The 21773-nt window shown below is 38.5% G+C and overlaps 1 protein-coding gene across 2 annotated transcripts; it reads left to right on the top strand.

The window, feature by feature from the left end:
* The first annotated feature begins 8023 nt into the window (after positions 1 to 8023).
* LOC149835190 (uncharacterized) lies at positions 8024 to 12449 on the top strand. Of its 2 annotated transcripts, none has more exons than XM_090011756.1 (6): positions 8024 to 8908; positions 10810 to 10936; positions 11548 to 11687; positions 11769 to 11831; positions 11938 to 12006; positions 12191 to 12449. In XM_090011756.1, the coding sequence occupies exons 1-6, from the start codon at positions 8663 to 8665 to the stop codon at positions 12221 to 12223; spliced, it is 678 nt and encodes a 225-aa protein (XP_089867882.1). In that variant the 5' UTR covers positions 8024 to 8662; the 3' UTR covers positions 12224 to 12449. The 2 variants fall into 2 exon arrangements, with proteins under 2 accessions (XP_089867882.1, XP_089867881.1); XM_090011755.1 differs by having other exon boundaries at positions 12152 to 12449.
* Positions 12450 to 21773: the final 9324 nt, after the last annotated feature.

Below are 21773 nucleotides of genomic sequence, written 5' to 3'. Positions count from 1 at the left end.
TCTTTCGTGGTCTTACGTTTATTTGTTTCAATAAACGCATCATTGTATGGCACAATGCCTCCTTTTTCTGCTTCCTGCGAAGTTAAATGATAAAAGAATTATTAAACAGGTTTGCAACAATACTTATAAAATTGACAATATATAGATTGATGAGTTACCATTTTCTTCAAGTGTCTTACAAAAGTCCTAGATCCACCTGTGTGTAGATGGGCATCAGGCAATTTTGCGCAGTTTTGTGCAGCCTTCATTGAGCAGTTTCGAAATTCATGCTCCATCCACTTGTCGCACATTGCATCCCAAACATCTGACCTGATAGTAGGAGGTCCATGGCTCTTCCACAACAGTGGATCATCTATCCCGCCAGATGCTTTTCTTGCTGCAGTTTTCATATTGTGCAGCATATCTGCAAATAGATTGGTAGCCACCTTCTGCCACACCTTCCTCACATCCTACACCTTCATCGTAGTCGCGAAGCGATTTGAAGCCCATAAATATTTTCAGAAAGTTAGTAGACATGACTATAGCAAAAAAAATAAATATGAAACACATTAACTATGAGAAATGATAGTATACCATGAATAAGGACCACAATCTGTCCAACACCTCCTTCGGGTACTCTTTTCATTGAGCGACCAGTCATAATACATATTAAACTAGTGAATTCTTAATCTCTCGTATTACTTCTTATGGCTCAAACCTCGCGCTGTACATGAATTGGTACACATTAACTATCAATATATAATATTTATAAGATAAGTATAAGATAAGTGAGAATGAAATACTTATGGTCGATTATCGATATACACTATTTAAATGAGTCTTCTTGTGTCAGACTGAGAAGACCCAGCATCCAGCGTTGTCTCATGACTTGTATGAACAACTCGTGTAGGTGGGTCATGTGCAGGCGAAACATCATTTATAGAAAAATGAGTTAGAAATTCACACAATGCGCATTTAAACTAATCAAGTATATAATTAGTTAAATGATATACCTATCAAAGCAGCCTGTGAAGATGAAGGTTGAGACTGGTTATCACTAGGTGATCGACCACTGTAACATCTACGAACCATATTCTAACAAATAAAAAATGTCACGCAATACATTCAAACATTGCAATACCTTCAAATCATTCAAGTCATTGTAATACATTTCAATACATTCAAATAATTCAAATCATTAACATCAAATATTACAATACATTCAAATCATTCAAACATGTTACAATACATTCAAATCATAACTCTATACGTATCGAAGATACATTCTAACAAATAAAAAATGTCATGCAATGCATTCAAACATTGTAATACCTTCAAATCATTCAAATACAAGTTACGCGCACATACCATACTTAGTTATGGATATCTAGGGTTATTATGTATACATAAGTTGCCCTATATGTTTAACTGTTTTGAGTGCAGGATATACCAAAAATATGATACTTATGCTAAGTATCAAAACAATTATAAACATGTGTGCATTGAATCCTTCGTATTATGAAATGTGCATGTTCACGTATGCAAGCATAGAACTTATGTTTGTTTACGCAGGCTTCAATGTTAAATTTATTAAATACAATGTTTTTTATGGTGATGATATGATGCGCAGGATAATTTGCATTTAATAAATCTGTGAATCATTCTACTGGTTTTAGTCCTTTTGTTGTTTTTTTATGGTTTTAATACATGCTCTCTTATTGATTTAGCTCATATTCCTATTGTTGGTCATGTTTTAAATTATGTACAAGATCATATCTCTTTTCTGCAAGATATTCATGAACAGGTACATCAAAAGTTTCTGGACAATACAAGCAAGTATAAATCCAGTTATGATAAAAAGCATCGTCAGGTATTATTCAAAATTGGAGATCTAGTATGGGTTACTTTGACTAAAGAACGTTTGCCTCCAAATATGCATGGTAAATTAGTGCCTAAGCACATTGGTCCTTGTGCAGTTATTAATGTTATTAATTCTAATGCTTACAAGGTTCAATTGCTACCTCAGTTGAAGACTTCAGACGTGTTCAATGTCAAACATTTGGAGCAGTACCATGGGAGTCGACTTTGAGTATGGAGCCTTTTCAACCTGGGGGGGATGATGCAGAGCACTAAAGACGAGTTTGATCCAAATCCAACTCTTCAGACCAGATCTGGGACACGTTACCCAAGACGATCTAGACTCATTTAGGACTACTCTGGTCCAATTGGATCCATGGCATAACCTGTGTCCATAAATAGTTCCATTTTGATGTTCTGATTTAATTTTGCATGTTGGAATCAAGTTAGACTTTTTCTCTTATTTTATTTGTATTTTTTATTTTTTTAGGCACCAGATTCTACGGATCGAGATAGTTCTAGTACCCTGTAGGATTTTTTTATGGTACCAGAGGGTGTATGAGGTAGTTTTTTATTTTTATTTGTATTTATTTTAATGCAATTTTGTGCTTGTGGGTCTGAATCTTCACATTATTTGGATCTGACCCAAGATCCAAACTTCTGTTGGACCCCTTAGGTGGCGCCACTTAGGGTGGACACCCATAGCCTTGGTTTAAATTCTAATTTGACTCAAAGTCAAAATAGCTATTGAAAGGCCTTTTAATTCCTTGTGCTAAAAATGGCTTAGTCAAGCCTTGGGAGAGCCCTAACTAGGGGAAGGGTTCTCTGTCTTTATAAGACCCCTTCCCCATGTTTGATAAATGCTACGGGGGGGGTCGACCATGAGGGCTCGATTGTTGTTGCTTGGAAATTTCAAAATTTTGGAGAAGGGTTTTTTTTTTGCTTTGTGAAAGTAGCAAGCTTGGGTGAGGGCTGTTGTGCTTGGACGTTGGCTGAACTCGTGGAAGTGCTAAAGTGTTTTTTGAACTTGTTGCTGCAAACAAGATACATTCTTTCTGAACTTGTTAATTAGATCTTGCGTTCCTTGCGTATTTGTTGACATCGTCTGTTAGTTGGCTTGTTATAAACTACAAGGATATTTCCAAAGTATTAATGATATTGTTCATGCGAGTTTGATTGTTTTAAACTTTATTTTTTTGTTGATGTATGTGTTCGGGTTTTGCTGAATCTCATTTTCTGTAAAGTAGTTTCTGCACTCAGGTCTATCTGACACAATCCTAGTCTTTTGATCGTATCTCTCTAGATACTAGTCTCAATCAGGTTAGCTTTGGCTTGTTAAAAAGCTAAGATCCTACCCTTCAAGTTTGTGGTTTATTGTTTTTCTTGAATCGATGTTGTTACACCATAAAAATTCTTGAAAAGTTTTTGACATTTGGACAAGAACCGAGTTTTGTCTTGTGCAACGTATCCTTGCTATTGTTTTGTGTTTTTATCATAACTTCTTGTTTAATGAATGAAAGTTTTCACATCATAATTTGTTGGAAAGATAACTTCCTAAGCTTCATCTTTCATGTTTATGATTTTTCCTGAATCGATTCTGAAGTTAGCCTAAAATAGCCATCAATCTCTGTTGCGTGAATGTTATAAAATTTGTTGAAGAGCCATGATATACCTGTGATAGCATTTAGTGTTTGTGGCATTTGTTTGTCTGTGCTGATTTGTTGGATGAACCGAATGACATTTTGAAAAGTTAACATCCTGTTTAAGATTTTTCATGTTTTGAGTTCTTGATATTCTGATTGTTTGTTGCTTCGTATTTTCTCTTGTTGTCTGCATGCTCCATATCTTGTTCTGTAATTCAAATATTTTAGAACAAAAAATATATCAACATAAATCGGGCATAGAATCTATATTACTTATCCAAAAGCTTTGAAATTTAGTTGCCTGAAAAGATAATAGTGTGCTGCATAACTTACCTGTTTAGAGTTTTCTGAAACTTCTTTGACAAAGGGATCAAAATCTCTCTCTAAGTAGTCGGATTGGTCACCTTCCTGTTTAGGGTATTTTGTTCATCTGCCTCGTAGAATTTGTCATATCTCGGCCTAGACAGGTCTGAATTTGGCATTTTTGGATCCGTTGGAAAGGCATGCACGTCACACAACTTTTAAGTGTTGGCCACCTCTATCAAAACAGGGTGCTCAGACCTCGAATCACAGCTTATTTGAGTCTTGTTCAAACTCACCTGCTTACTTAGCTTTTGCGCATGGAGATTCATTTGAAGCTCGGATTGTGGATCGGCTCCAGTGCCGACTCCGCCATCGCATAGTCTGATCAAATAAGACTAAATCTCATTCATAGATTGGATCTGGCTTGTTACATGATATGAATAAGATGCCAAATTCAGGCTGGAGGTCCAACCAAACCTGACCCATTCACTACTTGGACTGAAAGGGCTCGATGAGATCCACCATAGACCAATAAGTCCTGAGCCCAGCTCAAATCCAAGAAGAGTCGGGTTGTCTTTTGGGAGCACGAGTCTAGGTTGGGTCTGTCAAGCCATAACAAGCCTTGGTCAAGCTAGGCCAGGGTGATCCGGTGTCCACCAAAGAATTTCAAGCAAATACGTTCAGCCCGATAGTAGCCAAGCTCATCCTCCGTAATTCCCCAGTAAGTGCTTTAATTGGAAAATAGTGATTAATCAGCCTTTACCATCCTCATCATTTAGATTCTTTGAAAAATCATGATTAATCACCACAAAAAAATCGTCATTTACATTTTAAGAATAAAATAATTAGAACTAAAATTATTATAAAAAAAGAGTTCGATAACACAAAACAATAATTTTGAGTCTAAACCTCTTCACCTATGCTGACCTAAGTTTTGTTTAACTTTCTACCACTAGATGGTATTGAATGCCAAATAATATAAAGTTAATGACAAAAATTGAAGTTAAAAACCAGTCAATACGATCAAAGCTAGTCCAGAGTTCGATATGTCTATATGATCTAGGCAGAGCCAGTCCGGCTAGGTCTCTCATCCTGGGGGTGATTTCTCCCCGTAAATATAAAAAAAAAAAAATCTAGGCATGTGCCCCGTGTCGTATCAGTTGCTCCTCACCCTACATCGGATCATGATCAGATCTGAGATCGGAGGCTCTCAAAGACACCCAAGGGTGTTTAATTTGAAGAATCACATATATGGTTTTGGGTAGGATTTACAAGTCAAATCTGTTTGGTAAGTGGCAGCTGGGATGGGAGTTTATGGATTTAGTAAATACATGGTCAAACCACCTTGGTGGTGGGTGTTTGGAAACCCGTTGCTGGGATGGAAATTTATGCATTTGGGAGAAGAAATGAGACTATCTCTCCTTTATATTTGCACCAAGGAGTGGATTTGGCAGCTACCACTTTTCCAAATGCATAGACTTACTTAGACAACCAGTTTCCAAACAGCGCCTAAGTATCTTTTTAGTTTGAAACTCTAAGGCAGGATCAGGTAACTTAATGGAAAGATGTATAGGATTCGGTTTGGACATAACCACAGATGAATCCTGCAGAATTAGGAATATTCTAACGGATCCAGATTCGGATTCAACTTGGGTTTTCCATTTAATTGGATCCAGATTTTTTTCGACTGAGATTAGAAAAAACCCACCCATAATATCCCATGATTTAGCTGATTGAATCAGAAATGGGATTCAACATCCTGGTAAACAATAATCCATCAAAACCTGATCCACTCACACAGTCCCAGTTCTACAACAGAATTGGTAGTTTGGGAAAGGAAGGGTCTGTAAGTTTTTTTTTTTAATTATTTATTACTGTAACTAAGAAGAAAATAGACTTAGATCAGGATTTTAGATTGGAAGGGGTAAGACTTGAAATTGATCAAGGATATGCAAAAATGGTTCCATGTGCATCTTGCACTGAATATGATATCAATTGCTGTGTTAGTGCAACGCTTTACTTTTCTTTGGGACTATGGAAATTCTTATTCTTCCATTTATCTATACTTAGTTTATCGATTATGCATTAATCTATTCTCCAAAAAAGGGAAAATGTTGTTTAAAAAGCATCCTACCCATAGAGGTGGAAGTACCTTCTTGAAAAAGATTTTTATGTATAGAATTTTCAAAAATGACTTGTGTGTTTCAAATCTGAAAAAAATGAAGATGTCTTTTTTATTTTTTGTGGATAATTGGAGAAACCCATAGCACCTGCTCTGGAGCTTGGTGGTGTAAACAAACTCCAGGTCTCCCTTGCCCACCAGGGAGTACATCCGTTCTCCCCATGCCAGACCCATGTGTTTCAAACTCTGATGTCTTTTCAGCTCGGTCATGTTCATAAGTCACCCCTACCAAATGAGTTGGAACCCTCATGGGTGCCTTCTTAACAAAATAACTAACCATGAGTTTGTCTCTTGGATATGGGGGCTAAGCCGCTAGAGAGTCGGTCTAAGTTCAAATCTCATGGGTGTCACTATTTGCGCAAGCCAAAGCGTGACAACTCCATGGGGGCAAGGGGTAAGCCCAGAGAGTTTTACGTTAAGTACCGCAAGCAAAGCTAATGCAGCTGGGTCTTTGTTTCTGAGGGCAGTTTCTCGGTGTAAATATCAAAAAAAAAAATTGTCTCTTAAACAAATTTGTTGGATAGATAAAAATGTCTCTGAAAAAAAAATGGTCCCATAACAAAATTAGGGTTGGCATACCTCAACACGAACCTGACCTGTTTATTAAACGGGTCGGCTGTGGCAAACACGAACCCGACCCATTTATTAAACGGGTAACCCGACACGACATGGTTAACCGTTTAATAAACGGGTCGGGTGGTAAACGGGTTGGCGGGTTGGTGGATCAGGTTCGGGTAAACGGGCGGGTTGATGGGTCGGGTTCGATTAAACGGGTTGGCGGGCTGGTCGGGTAAACAGGTTGATGGGTCAGGTTTGGGTAAACGGGTTGACCCGTCCGCCTAACCCGTTTATTAAACGGGTCAGCCGGGTTGGCGGGTTGATATACTCTTAACACGAACCCGACCCGTTTAATAAACAGGTTAGGTGGGTCGACCCGTTTACGACACGAACCCGTTTAAGCCAAACCCGAACCCGCCTAAGAAGCGGGTTGGCGGGTCGTGTCAGATTTTGCCACCCCTAACAAAAATCCAGGAAAACCTGAATTATCGGCGCGCCCTTTGACGTACTATCCAGTATCCACCGCTCACTGGGTCCCATGTGTCAACTTCCACCCAAATCTGACCGTCGGATCAAATAGCGTGGGCCCCGCATCATCCTCTTTAGGGGGCCTACGCTACGTGGACGTGACTTCCTATCCATCCGTACCCACCGAATCGAACGGCCTATAGAGTCGTCCCACTACTTCGACGGTGGAGATCTTCAAGACGGAGTACGACACACGGTTCGACGTTCATGTCAATGATCCGACGGTTGGAAGCGTAAACTCCAGCTATGGACGGCCAAGATCTTTCAGTGGCTGGCAGGAAACCGTACCAGGGGCAGATATTTTAGTTTTTTTTTTTTACCAGAAAGCAAGGGTGGGCCCGTGTTGCCGTGTCGGATAAAGACCAAACCCAATCAGGGTAGGCAACCATCTTGGTGGGCCCGACTCGGAGATTTCCTGATCTTTCACGCCGTGCCTAACCCGAGAGAGTACACCCCCATACCTAAACAAAGACTTTAGTTATCCAGAGATACCCTTCCAACAATTTTAAATGACAATAAAAAAAATTGATGACTCGACTCGGTTTTCTTTATAAAAACCAAGTACCAAAATGCTTCAAACTCGGTACGAGTCTCCCCCAAATCATATAATCTTGGGACCATAGTTGCCAGGAAGTGAAATGGATACCAGAATTGATGCCTGAAGGGGAAGTAGAAAAGAGTGTTGAAAAGTAGTATGAAGCAGAAAGCAGGATACAATTGTAATGCTATTACGCAAACACATAAAAAATGAAAAAGCAAATGCATATAAAAGCAATATGAAGCACGAGAGAAGCAAATAAGAGAAATCAAAAGAAACCAATTTGATTAAACGCGAAGAAAGCGAGCTTTCCATTAAAAAAAAAATCATGTTTTTCAAAGACTCCCTTCATTGCAGGAAAGTGAGGACCTTCCCGCTTTCAAAGCTATCTTTCTCATGCAGTTGAGAGTACAAAGCGATCAACTAATTGCGCCGATGCCATTGTTCTCAATGTAAGAAAGAAAAAGTCCAATAGTGAGAGACATGCCGTCGATCTACGCTCAGCAAAGCTCACCAGAATTGCCAAAACTCCCGATCTGGGTTCAGACGACCCACCGAGTCACTCAGCACCAAACGGAACCCGATACGAAACACCAAGCCAACTCGTTCCTAATCCTCTAAACTTCAGAACCCGAGGCCAAAACCGTCATCTCCGAAACCAAGAAAGGGACAGATCCGGTATTAACGACGCTAACAAACCGAACCGCGGTCTTTCCAGCAGCCCCACTCGGGCTCGGAGCGCAGCGTGGGCGTGAACCGTCCATGACGACGTGGACCATTCCGATTGGTCTAAAACCGGTCGTCGGGATTCAGAGCAGCACAAAAACTAAAAAAGAAGAAACACAACCCACCACTTGTTACTCTTCCTTCACTCGCTTCTGTGTTATTTCTCTCCCTCAATTTTCAAATTTTTTTTGGCCTTTTTCATCTTTTTCTTCGATAATCTTCCCATGTCAATGATGGTGATGATGGCCATGATGATGAAGAAGGGATAGCAATTGAGGAGCCGATTAATCGCCGAGTAGAATCGCTTGGTCTTTCTCAGTCGTAGGTTTGAGCGATCGGGGGGAGGACATGCAGGAGGAGAGGGAGAGGGAGGGAGGGTCTGCTGCATTGTGCAGCGGGGGAGGGGGAGCGGCTGCTGCATCGTCTCCGGTGCACAGCAGCTGCTGCTGCGAGGAGGGGAGCGAGGAGGAGCTGTCCGTGCTGCCGAGGCACACCAAGGTGGTGGTCACCGGAAACAACCGCACCAAGTCCGTGCTCGTCGGCCTCCAGGGCGTCGTCAAGAAGGCCGTGGGCCTCGGCGGCTGGCATTGGCTCGTACGGATCCCCCATCGATTTTTTCTTTCTTTTTATTATGCATGCCTGCATGCTTCCTGTTCTCATTCATTTTGTTTTTCCTTCGGAATTATACGATCACGGGATTTTGTTTTAGGATGGGTGTTTGTTGGAGAAATCATACCGAATTGGGTTTCTGATTATCGCTTTTCTTTGTTTCTTTTTTTCTTCTTTTTTCAATCTGTGTTTGTTTCTTGAATTTTTGGGATAATGTGTATGCGCTTTTTGGTGATTATACGTTATTTGGAAATTTTAGATTTAATTTTGATCTTTTTTTTTGTTTTGGTTAAATTGGCACTGAATGTTGTCGCTGATTTTGATTTGTTTACTGAAATGTGGATTATAATCGATCTTTTTGGGTTTCTTGGAGTTTTTTTTTTTGTTCTAGTTTGCTCAATTGGGGAAAATGCATGCAGTGCTTGTAGTAGTTCGTAGTTTAGAAATTGGATTTAATTAGAATGTTATTTGATTTTTGTTTCCTGTATTCTGAGTTTACTTGCTGAAATTAGGGATAACACGATTTTTAGTTTTTTACTTGAATTTTTTGTTCCACTTTGATATCCCATACTGAAACGGCATGCTATTAAACTTGTCTTTGTTCAATACGTTTTTTTTAATTAATGAAAAAGAAGTTGCATGTCTTTGTTAGGTGTAATTTGTATTCTGGTTAGGTTTAGGGTGTGTTCCGTATTTTGTGGAATGTTGGATATTTCGTCCCCTCATTTACTAATTTGGGATAATGCATAATCGTTCTGGAGTATTTGCTATACTGGAATCTATAATTTTAAGGCTGCATTTTTATTCTTTCTTTGAGATTTGTTGGATGTGGGATGCATTGTTCTGAAATAATCCTTCCCTTTCTCTGAGTGGAATATGGATTTGAGGTTTTCTTTTTTTATTTTGCCATTTTTAGAGACAAAATTGTGCGAGGTTTTAAATAAACAAGATTTCTATTTTTTGTGATTCATGAATTCAGTTTTGGCTTCTTCTTGTTTTTCGCTTCATAATGGAACACTGGATTTATTCATCGTTTTTGAGTGATGTTTTCATAATGCAAATGCTTGATTGTTCAACAGTAATTCACTTTTGTGTTTGTTTGCTTATTGTAAGTATTGATTTGATTGGACTTCATTTTTGGATTTAGATTTCATAATTGTTTAATTGAATGAAGTGCACTTGAAAGAATATGTTTCTTGCTTCTTTTGTTGTAATTTTTGGTTAATCTTCAATTTCTGTGGTAAAATGCTTTAAAAATGAAATTTGTGTATTTTCCTAATGAAAGCACAGCAATGTCTATCATTCAGTCAACTTTGGATGGATGTAGGGTTTGTTGGTGTATTTGTTTTTCCTGCTTTTACATGATTATCATATGAATCTGATTCTGCTTCATTGTATGACCCATTTACTGAGTTTATTGCTAGATATCTTTTGGGGTCTTATGTGATAGTGGTCTTTGTTTCAACCCTCATTGGATGTTATCCCCATGTTGGCCCGTTGATGGAAACAAACACAATAAGGGTTTATTATTTCTGCGTGTTCAGTATGCACATCTTTTATGTTTTTCTCCTGTCAAAAGTTGAAATTTGCACGGTTTGAACAGTGCTTCTTGTTTTCTTCCTCTCTCTCTTTTTTTTCTTTTGTCTACTTTCTGATGCAGAATGTGTGATGTTTTCTTCAGATTTTTATTGCTCTCTGAATCTATTCAGTTGGTAAATTGTTTCCATGGGCCCTTCTTCCAAACCCAAACCAACCCTGCCCTCCAGCCCCCCACTTTTTTGTTTGTTTGTTTTTTTGGTTTCTCTAATCGCAGAATTACAGGATGGTAGTGCAGATTTGTGACTGACTGTTCTATTCTTGGTTCATTTTGGTGTATTAAATTGTAGGTTCTTACCAATGGTATAGAGGTGAAGCTGCAGAGAAATGCTCTTAGCGTGATTGAAGCCCCCACTGGCCATGAAGATGATGATGACATTCAATGCGATAATGTGCAATGGCATAGCTTTGATCTAGGTATAAATGATTGGTTTGCTTTTTAGTGTTTTTATGTATATGCTGCCTCCAGAGAATAGTTATAGGATGACCTTTATTTTATACTTGTAATGATTGTTGTTGGTTCAAGAAATGGCTTCCAAGATTGTTGGAAAATATATGTTCGCCATCGTTAATAGTTCTGTCATGTCCTTGAATTTGTGAAATGGCAATGCTAGTTTTTTTCTTTGTAATCTGTTGAGTCGCATCTCCTGTTAATGTTCTTTGATACTGCCGTTTGGGGCCTTCTTGAATTATTGTACATGAATCTTTTCAGGAGTTGCCTAGTATAATGGCACCATATCTTCCTCCTTTGCTTGTGCCATCTTGATTGGGACTTTCTCTTGGTTTTGATTAAAAACATGGCTGTGTGAATTCCAACTTATTATGATCACCTCCCCATATGTCACCTCTGGCTCTTTTCCCCCAACCATATGTTACTGTAACATCCATATGTTAGGCTTCTATGCTTCAATCGTTGTTCAACTGCCTGACTGGTTTGTACTTTTGTGTTGGACTGCGAAGCATCCATGCCCAACCTTTTGTTGCTGCTTTTTGTCATTCCCTTATTAATATTTTCTCAACTCCAACAGCATCTGATGACACCCAAAAGTCCCACATGCCAAGACAGAGACAGCACAAGTCTGTAGGATCTGCTCACAAAGCTATGAGCAAATCTAATTCCCTTGATTCACATTCTAAGGGTTCCATGTCGCTATCGTGTGGAACGACGGTAATATGCTATTCATTTGAATCAATTTCTCACTTGAATATTTGTTTGTGAAGATGCTAAATTGCTCTGAAAGTATTTCAGAACGTTGACCTAAGCAAGCTAGAAACCACCGCGTTATGGAGATATTGGAGGCATTTCAATCTTGTGGGTCTCTTACTTTATCATCATTGAATCACTTGATTGAGAATGGTATCAGTTGTCTTTTTAACTTGATGTGGGGCTTGAGTTAATTGTTTCTGTTTGTCACCAGGTGGATTCCATGCCTAACCCTTCGAAGGAACAGCTGATTGATGCAGTTCAGAGGCATTTCATGTCTCAGGTATATACACCTATGGAATCCGATCCTTGTGATGCCTCTATATCATTCTTCTTCAGAACAAGTGTTTGATTTCTTTTAGGGAAAGAGTACGTGAATGAGTTCATAATTCATTGTTGAATCCAATTGCTTTCCTCCATTCTTAAAGCAATTGGATGAGTTGCAGGTTATTGTTGGCTTTGTGCAGGCTGCGAAGAGGTTGAAGACAGTCTGCAATTAATCGTTCTTTGTGTACTCAGGCTCAAGTTTACATCAACTAACCAGAGATTAGTACTCTTCAGGTTTAAGTATTTGTGGTTACGTTTGTATCATAGATTCATAATGTATCAATCTCTACTTTTTCTTAGTAGCTCTTTTCCACAACGCGGTTGCAGATGTGGTGTCTGTATGTGAGTCCTGTAACATATTATATATATAAGATCTACATGTTCTCATCAGACCTTCAACCATTGTGGGATTTAAAGGTTAGGTCCCAACTATTTCTGTTTGCAGATCAACTTTAAACCATTCAATCCAGACCTCTTCATACTGCTTGTAAAAATGCTTCCAACTTTGTTTATATGTTCCAACATTAAAAGTGTTGGGCGTTTGATGAGATCGAGAGAGAGGTGTGTGTGTGAATGTTGGCAGGATATCCGTGGTAGGAATGACTCACCATCAATGAACTCTTGTCAATTTTGGTATGCTCATTAATTTTTTTGATAGAGGGGACAAATAATTCTCATTCATTTTTACTGTTTTCACTTTTTTAGGTTGTGTTTTTGTCCTTTGTTGGTAAAAGAATGTCATAATTGTCACGTGAAGGAATATGACAATTCATTGATGCATTTCAGTGCGTACACGTCAGAGTGCTGACACGCACCCTGCCAGCAAGGAGCAGTGCTGTCATTGAAATATCATTGCAACAATATGCAATAGGTTTTTGTTTATTCACTTGCTTCTTGTCATATGTTGATCTTTCGTAGATTTTCGTCGGTCGAGGCATATGAAAGGGGTTTCCTTCAGTTTTACTTTTTAGGTGATTGAAAAAGCTTGCGGTGTTATTTTCCTAGAGGCCACTCGTAGTGGAAAAACATTACCAAGGACGAATTTCTTGAATCGATGAATCGGTTAAAACAAAAAGAACGATAAAATTCGGTCTGCAATCGTTTTTAAATCGGTTCGTTTCTAAGTAGGCTTTTCATATAATTTTATTTTTGATAAATATTTTTAAGAAAAGCTTGAAAGTGGATCGATTGAGGATAGAATCAAAACCCGATTTGGCCAATTCAACTGAAAATTGGTCGATTCTTCAAGGGGGGCTCCTGGGTTTCTTGAATACCGTTCATGGACTTACTGTCTGGCGCTTCCTCTGACCTGAGAACAACCCTTCATTTTTTGCTGTGAATTGAAATGCTTGGGATAATCACTGCCAGGGACAGAAATGGGTGGGTATGCAACGGCAATTGACAATGAGGAAATTGGTTGCCGTTCTGAATCCAAATGCGGATTTTGGTTCCAGGGATTGGTGCTGGTCAGTAGGAGGCAGGCTCCACGTACCATAGACAACTCTTCCTTTGCCCTTTTGAAAAAAGAGGATGGAATAAAGGGAAGTTCCACTTAGCCCTGAGGGGGTTGGCTTAGTGGGGTGGGCCTTGTGTTATACAGGCGGTCAAGGTTCGATTCTCATAGGCATTTTTCTTTTGCACAAGCTGACATTTAGCGTAGGGCTTGGGGCAGGGTCCTAGCCTCAGTTTTATGCTGCTCGTAGGTATGGCAGGCTGAGCCAGTGCGATCAGATGTTCATGCCGAGTGCTGTTTCTTGATTAGATCTAAATGCACGTGATTACATATTCTGGTTTGTTTTGTATTTATGACTTTGGTTTGTCTATCCATTTCATTTGTCAATAAAATAATTGCATATTCTGGTTTGGTTTGAATTTATGATTTTGGTTTGTCTATTTACTTCATTTGTCAATAAAATATTATTATGTCTCTGTGTGCGCCCACATGGGCTTTGCTTATCTGGTAGGGGCAATTTGCAAATGTCACCAAGTTTGCTGAACAACACAAGTTTAAAACAGGAGGTGCATCCTTTGCTGCAAGGTCGAAGCTAGGTGTACTCTTTGGAGGGCAGAAGAGACGACAAAGGTTGCACGGACCATCGACCTTCTAATGTGTGCTCGGTCGTAGAGGGGTTTTACCTTGGACTAGCGAGAAAAACTACACGTGTAAATTATTGAGCTTGCATATAAAAAAAATAGTTATAAAATTTTATATGTACATGTATGTGTGCTAACCATGAAGTATTATTTTCTTGTTGATTTATATATGTGTGAAACATAGGATAAGTAGTTTGATTCTTGCGGTTCAATGTACAAAATGATATATATGTGTATATGTGACTGTGAAGCATGAACTATTATTTTTTCATTGATTCATTCATGTGTGAAACATGTTCTTAAGATATCTCTCACACACTAGTTTGATTCAATGTGTAAAATGCTATATATAGAGAGTAAGGAGGTGTTGCTCACTTTCTCGTTCTGCCCTATTTTGCCCTTTCAAAATTATAATTTTTTGGCATTTTTTCTCACATCTAACACCATATATGTGATATGTAGGTTTTGTTTAGCGAGAACCGACTTTTGGATAATCGGAATTTGAATTGTATACAGGTTTTTTTAGTGATCCAAAATAAATGGCTACGAAGGTACTCAATTTTTTTTGCTCATAAAAATATGTTTTTTCATAAAAAAACATGATCCAAGAGTTAATTCTCACTAAATCGAGCATGCTAAACACAACTAACTGTTTATATCTATCATAAAATACTTCAACATCATGGGGCAGAACGAGAAATGAGGCCTAATATGTTCAGTTCTCTCTCTCTCTCTCTCTCTCTATATATATATATATATATATATGTGTGTGTGTGTGTGAGCGTATGTTTGTGAAGCATGAACTATTAAAATAGTTCATTTGATTGATTTAAAAAACATAATTGTGATTGCAGGATCCGCAGTTAAAAGATTCAAAAGATCCAACATGCCACGTGCACCGGTTCTATTGGTTCCATTACACTTGTGGTTAGTGAGACTAATGAAGGAAGCAAAGTAGTTACTGCATGAGATGCATTTTCGACAATTCTTCGAGATCACACCATGAAACATTAGTCGCCCTATCTTAGAGGCTATTTTGTAGTTCTGAAATTTGACAATCAACATATTCTATTTTGGAAATCTTGAGATGACCATCGCATTGGAGCATGCGACATAAATCATCATATTGATGTGCCATGATGAGCTAGTGAGTGAATATCAATGAAAAGATTTCAAATAGTTGTGTGATTAAGCTGTCATGACTAAGGGACCTTTTTAATCCTAGAAAGGAGGGGGGGGGGGGGGGGAGAAGGAGAAGCCGTCGTGTTCAAGAGGAAAGGCCGATAGTAGGGCGGAGAAAGAAGGAGAAGCTATCGTGTTCAAGAGGAAAGGCCAGTAGTAGGGTGGAGAAAGAAGTGAGAGTATTTTTAATCTATTTTTTTTTTAAAGTCTTGCTCTACTGCTTTGGGATATGCTTATTTATCAACATTGGTGAAAAATCGATTCATGTATTGTACATTCAGTTTTTGCACGACTTAGATCACGTCAAAACTGGTGAAAGATTGATGTGTCATCATATAGGACATGCCCAATTTACAAAATTGTTGTGCAAACCGAGCAAGGTAAATATAAGTTTTGTTGATGATTTTTTTTATGTTCTGAAACATAATGCGATATATGACTAACCATTAATTATTTGAGCTTCTGTAAGTAAAGTGGTGCCCTTATAAAAATGCAATGACGAAGGAGGAGAATGCTGATGTGGTTGAGGAAGCGAAGGACATCGCAATGACAGATATTTGGTTGCATAACATGAATGAAGAAGAGTGCCAAATGATCAACTGAGTCATCCAATAATTTGAATTTAATCAGAAACCCTATCTCCCTTGCATGTGATGTCCATAAGAAGAAATGTGTGAAGCTCCTTTTAAGTGGGAGTTTGCATTACCCGAAGAGCGAAGCGATATATCACACAAACTTCATCAGTTTTGCATATGAAAGGGTAAAAAAATCCTAACAAAGTTAGGTATTTACGATTTTGAACATCGAAAGAATAACAAAAATTTCAAGGCATTTTTGAGAAACACATCATATTTGTCGTACAGTACACTCATTTTCACTTTTTTACGTGTAAACGGATTTAGATATTTGGTAGCAAAAAGTCAAAACCACGAAGCATAATATTGTTTCATTGTCTTTTGCCGAAGCAGAATATATCGCAGCCACTACCACAACAAGTAAAGCAGTATGGCTAAGAAAATTCCTTTGGACTTGCAGCAGAAGCTCGAGAGACCAACCATTATAGATTGTGATAACAAATTTGATATTGCAATGACAAAGAATCCAATCTTTCACAACCCATCGAAGCACATTGAGATTCGACATCATTTTATCAAAGAATTGGTCGAAAAAGAAGAAATTTTGCTAGAGTTTGTTCCAAGCAATGAACAAGTAGCAGATATGTTCACCAAACCATTGCCCGCAAATCATTTTTTGAGAATTTCATATCCATTTTGGAAATTACAAATTAAGAAGGGGATGTTAGATTAATTTGTAATTAGGAACAAAATCCCAAACACTTTTTTCCTTTCTTATGTAGGCTGGTAGAGGTCTCTCCTCTATCTTATCTTATTCAAATTATTAGATGATAGATGATTCTAGTAGGGCTGTTGGTTTTTTAAAGAAGTCGCTTTGGAATTTGTTTTAATTAACTCTCTTGTTCGAATTTTATCATGGAACATGCTTATCATTCCAGTCCCTTGACACTATATATACCCCTCATGTAATTCTTTTGAGGCATCAAGCAATGAAATGAAATTCCTCTCGAGTGACTAAGTGAGAGTGAGTGTGTTCAATAGGTGTGTGTGACTGATTTGTGTTGAGTGTTTGTGTTTCTAGCCTCACACCTCCTTCTCTCGTGTTTCGTGTTGGTCATACCACTTTCCGCTGCATTATTTGGGTTCTCAAAATCTCAACAGATTATGCCTTAACTTGCTTATATTAAAAAAAAATACTTGCTTATATTAAAAAAAAAGATACTTCTCATATGCTTATTCGATCAGTAATTTCTAACAGATTTACTTGTCATTTTATGCTCAACATATAGGTGAAAAAGAAAAGTCAGACATTTTTAAGCTCTGTTTGCTCCTACTGCAAAACTCATTGCAACAAAAATAGAAAACAATAAACGAAAGAACGAAGAACAAGAATATGAGGGTGTTGTGACAGCCGATGACCCCAAAACATGCCTGCGAAGCATGAAGCTATGCATGTGCTCCACTGCTAACGTTTTTCCTCAAAAGGCAATCAATGTGGGAGTAATCAGAATCTGAGGTGAAAGAAAATCTTGAGGGCATGGAAGTGGGGGAAAGCTGGACTGATTTCCTTGAATTTTGTTTGAATGTGGATAATAAGGGTATTGTTCAATGGGCAATGGGAAAAGATGGGCTGGGACTAGGCAGTAGGCACGGCCTAGCTGCGGGACAGTCCAGGCTTTATTGGCCAGATTATTTTTTTAGTTCGCTGCTTGCAGTTCGTTTTCTTTTCATACATATCTTGATTTTACCTGAACTCTTAGCATCGGTTTTCTAAATAAATTCAAGGAAGCAAATACTAGCTTGGTTCATGCCCTAGCACTATTATAGGATTCTTCTTTATCATCTCTGCCTTATGGAGCTAGATGAAATACTGAGCTCCTGCTTGAAGAACTTTGTAAATTAATTGTTTGGTCTCTCTTATTGCCTCTTGCACTTTCATCCCACATCTATGACATTTGGCAGTTTAGGCATAATGAACGCACCTACAAGATTGCTAATCTGTGATCTATGCTGCGTTAGAGAGGGTTTGGAATATGTGGTGATACAAGATTTAATAACCAAACTGCACATCTAGGGACCTTAGATATAATTTGTATCTGTTCATGAGGCCAGTGTTCGTTGTTTAGTTTGGCAACAGTGGTTTCGTCCACTGCTTTAATAATGGAAAACAATTATTTTTACTAGATACAATTGTTTTGGCTTCGTGTTATATATTTTCTTCCAAACTTTTGACGTTAAAGGAACTGCCCTGTTTTTCTGGCTCATCCATATTGCATTCCAAAACTCATCAGAGCAATAGGTTGTTCAAACAAATATTACACATCCAAAAGAGTCGAGAAAGAATTTTTGGATGTGTAATATTACACTAAATAGAAAACATTCATTATATGAAATGGAAAATGGAAGGAAGCTTTTGTCATGACAGGAGAGTTGACACGTCATCATCACAACTTTTTAGCGCATCTGAATTGTTCTTTTCAGCGGGTAAGTAGTATTTGCTGAAGAAACCTCGATCTTATCTTATCAGAGAGAATACTTTAATCATTCCTTGGATAATAAATCATTATTCGATTCAAGGAGGCCCTTTTTCTTTTGTAAGCACAAACACAGGGATTGCCATTACACAGCAATAAGATGCAACAAGTATTAGGCACCACACATTTTTTAGATGTTCATCACTAATCATGGAGGTAAACATGTACGGGGATTTTATACCCACTTACACATATTTAGCCTCATGAAAGCATCTCCTTTTTCAAAACCTGTTAAATGATACTGAAACAATGCCATTCTTTTGTTTTTTTTTCGCTGGTATGGGTAAAAGTAAAATTTTACCACCATTACACCATATGTTTGAAGTTGCTCTTGAGGGAATATTTCCTTGCTTTTCTGGAGATTAGAATTTCATGGGCTTTCTGTTATGCTTTTTCTTTGTAAATCTTTCTGATTTTGCGCAATGGTGGGGCTAGAGGAATATGGTAATCAGGGAATCCTGTTGCTCTCATGGTGCCTATTGTATGATCAACTCCTCCACCATTGGAATCTCAGTGGCACCAAGTATCTGCTGATGTCTTACCTTTCAACTGTTTACCTATATTTTGATGTGACTGTCCACCATCAAAACATCAAAGCATGCAAGGAAATTTATTTTGGACGCTGAATCTGCAACCAATATGCCGTATACAACTCGTGACTACCCTATTATTGTTTTATGATGACGAAGAACCCTGGACGATAAGCGGGGGACCCATGCCCCCCAGCGAGGCAAACCCGCTTGGGGCCCACGACCATCCTGTGTTGTGTTACGTGGCCCACCTTCGAAAGCTACGAAAACACCCATAAAACAGTGGGGTTTGATCCGATGTCTTCATCTCAAGGCCTTGACATTACTAGCCACAGGGCGTCCAAAGATTGAAATCCAAGTTGAAAACGTTTCCTAATGGTGGCCTTGAGAGTATGATCTTAATCAGAGTCAAAAGCCCGGGTGTTATTTTGCTGTTACTGCTATTGCTACTTTATGTATTGCAAGTGCTCATCTTTTACACTTCTTTAATCATCACGGTTCACCCGGGAAAGATGGTGTCACCTCAACTTTGGTTTTGTCCAACTTTATCATAAGTAGGTCCAATGCTGGTGTTCTTTCGTGTGTGTGTGTGTGTGTGCGCGCACTTGATGATGTGTGATGGCTTGTGGTGCTGCTATTACTTGCTGCTAGAGCTATTGCTAATATAGATTAGCGGAGTCATGGAGGGAGAGTCAGGTGCAATCACTGCAATGTGACTGCACACTTTTAGTGTGCCGTTGCACCTGATGGCCCTCCCTCATTGGTTATTGTGTTTGCAGTCACACAGCCTAGCCTACATTGAAAGTTTATTACGAGAGAAAGGTTGCAAATTCATGCCAATAAGCTAATATTGATTGTATTGATAAGTAGAATTTGCTGACATTTTGCTTTTATGTGCAACTCACCATGCATATTCTTTCGTACCATCCCATGCATACAAAAGCATGAGTATTATATACTATACTGTGTTGACAAAAACCATAATATATATTCAAACTTTTCTGATAATACATCACACGCCTTGAACATGAGAAGGGAACTGAATGTTGCCACTAGAATGGGCCCGAGGTTTGGAGGGGTCTGAATAGACACCCCACTAACAAATACAAGTTGTACACCTAGCCCCCTCCTTTTGGATTTTGATGATGTTTTGCCCTTCAGGTAAAGGGAAAACATAGTGGTGGTAATTGAACCAAACATTTTTTTATTTTAGTTACAAGGGTGCATTTCACACAGTATGCTCTCTGAGTGGTCTATGTTGCCTTATTTGGAAAGCTTGATTTCGTCTTTAATGGACGAGTTAAATCAGTAGCTTTCCTCTTCGTTATTTCCCTCTTTAAAATTAGAACATTGGGTTTAAATAAAAATAACAGCCCAAGGAGGGGTTGGCGTGGTGGAGTGGGGCCTTGGCTGCTAAAAGGGTAGTCAAGGTTTGATTCCCATGGGGGGTGTCACCCCTCTGCGCAAGCCAATGCGTAGCATAGGCCCCGGGGGCAGGGGTCCTAGCCTTGGAGTTTTATGTTGCTGACACGACAATGGTAGGTATGGCAGGCTGAGCCAGTGTGACCAGGTCTTTGTGCAGAGTGAGGCTTCTTGAGTTATAAATCCAAAAACAAAAAGGAACAAATTGCATGTAGACTAAAAAGTTTTGTTCAGAATGATTAGGTCAGGTTTAAGGTTGAGTTAGGGGTATTCATGGCAACATCTCCCATGGTAGGGTACTGCATATTTCATGTAATATCGGCAATATTTTTTAAAATGTCGTGACAGAATGTTTTAAGTCACCATTTTAAACAGCAAATATTGTGACATTTTTGTTAAAATTGTAAATATCATGATTTTATTGTAACATTTGTATCGGTTATTTTCCATTGACAGACATGTATTTTCCTGCCAACGTCTTTTCTATTTTTAAATTTACTTTTTGCCAAGATTTTTGCTAATAAAAAGGTGAGAAATATGAAAATTTTCCATTACAAGAATTTGCCCGCCATTGCTTTGCCGTTTTTAAATGTTTGTCACTGTGATCCTATATGACCAACAACATGCTTTTGAGTTATAACCATTGAAGCCCTAGATATTGGTGGTCTATTTGTCTTTTTTTTTCGACATAGTGGTCTATTTGTTTGATAACCAATGACAAACTAGGGGTAGACTGAGATATCTGGATGGTTAGGCTGTATTATCATAACCAAGGGTCTTGAGTTGGAAGTAGGGCTGCACAACGAGTCGAGCTGAGCACAACGAGCCGAGCTAGCTTCAGATCGACTCGTTTAAACCCAACTCAGACTCATTCAATTTAGTAAACGAGCTGAGTTTGATATGAGGCATTCACGATTGATTAAGCTTGATTAGCCCGATTAAGCTTGTCTAATTGTGTCATATGGCGACTAATTTTAAGATATGTATAATTTTTGTTGACTTTTAATAACAAAGCCTGCTTTTAGCTAAGTAGTTAATGTGTATACGGTATATGTGGGAGGTTTGGGTTGAAATCCTATTGTCTATACAATTGATTTTTTTAAATGTAAGTTAATGTGGCTCAAGCCGAGTCGAGCCAGGCTTGAGCTTGAACTCGAGCCTTTCAAGCTCGGCTCAATTTGAGCTGAGCTTTTTATGCATTAGCTTGGCTCGAGCCCTGCTCTTATGGACCCCTAGTTGAAAGCCCATTGAGGTTATCCCTTTTCTTGCCTATTTAAAAGAAAAAAAAACAAGACAAAACGATAAACTAATGATGTTATCGGTAGACATGCATGAACCCCAACAATCAGCATGTCTTTTGTATGTACAATTTAATTAGAAAATCGT

This window comes from Nuphar pumila, chromosome 6 (assembly GCF_984573655.1).
Source record: "Nuphar pumila chromosome 6, dmNupPumi1.hap1.1, whole genome shotgun sequence".
NCBI lineage: Eukaryota > Viridiplantae > Streptophyta > Magnoliopsida > Nymphaeales > Nymphaeaceae > Nuphar > Nuphar pumila.
The sequence above is the reverse complement of the archived record's forward strand: the minus strand, read 5'-3'. Positions and strand labels throughout refer to the sequence as shown.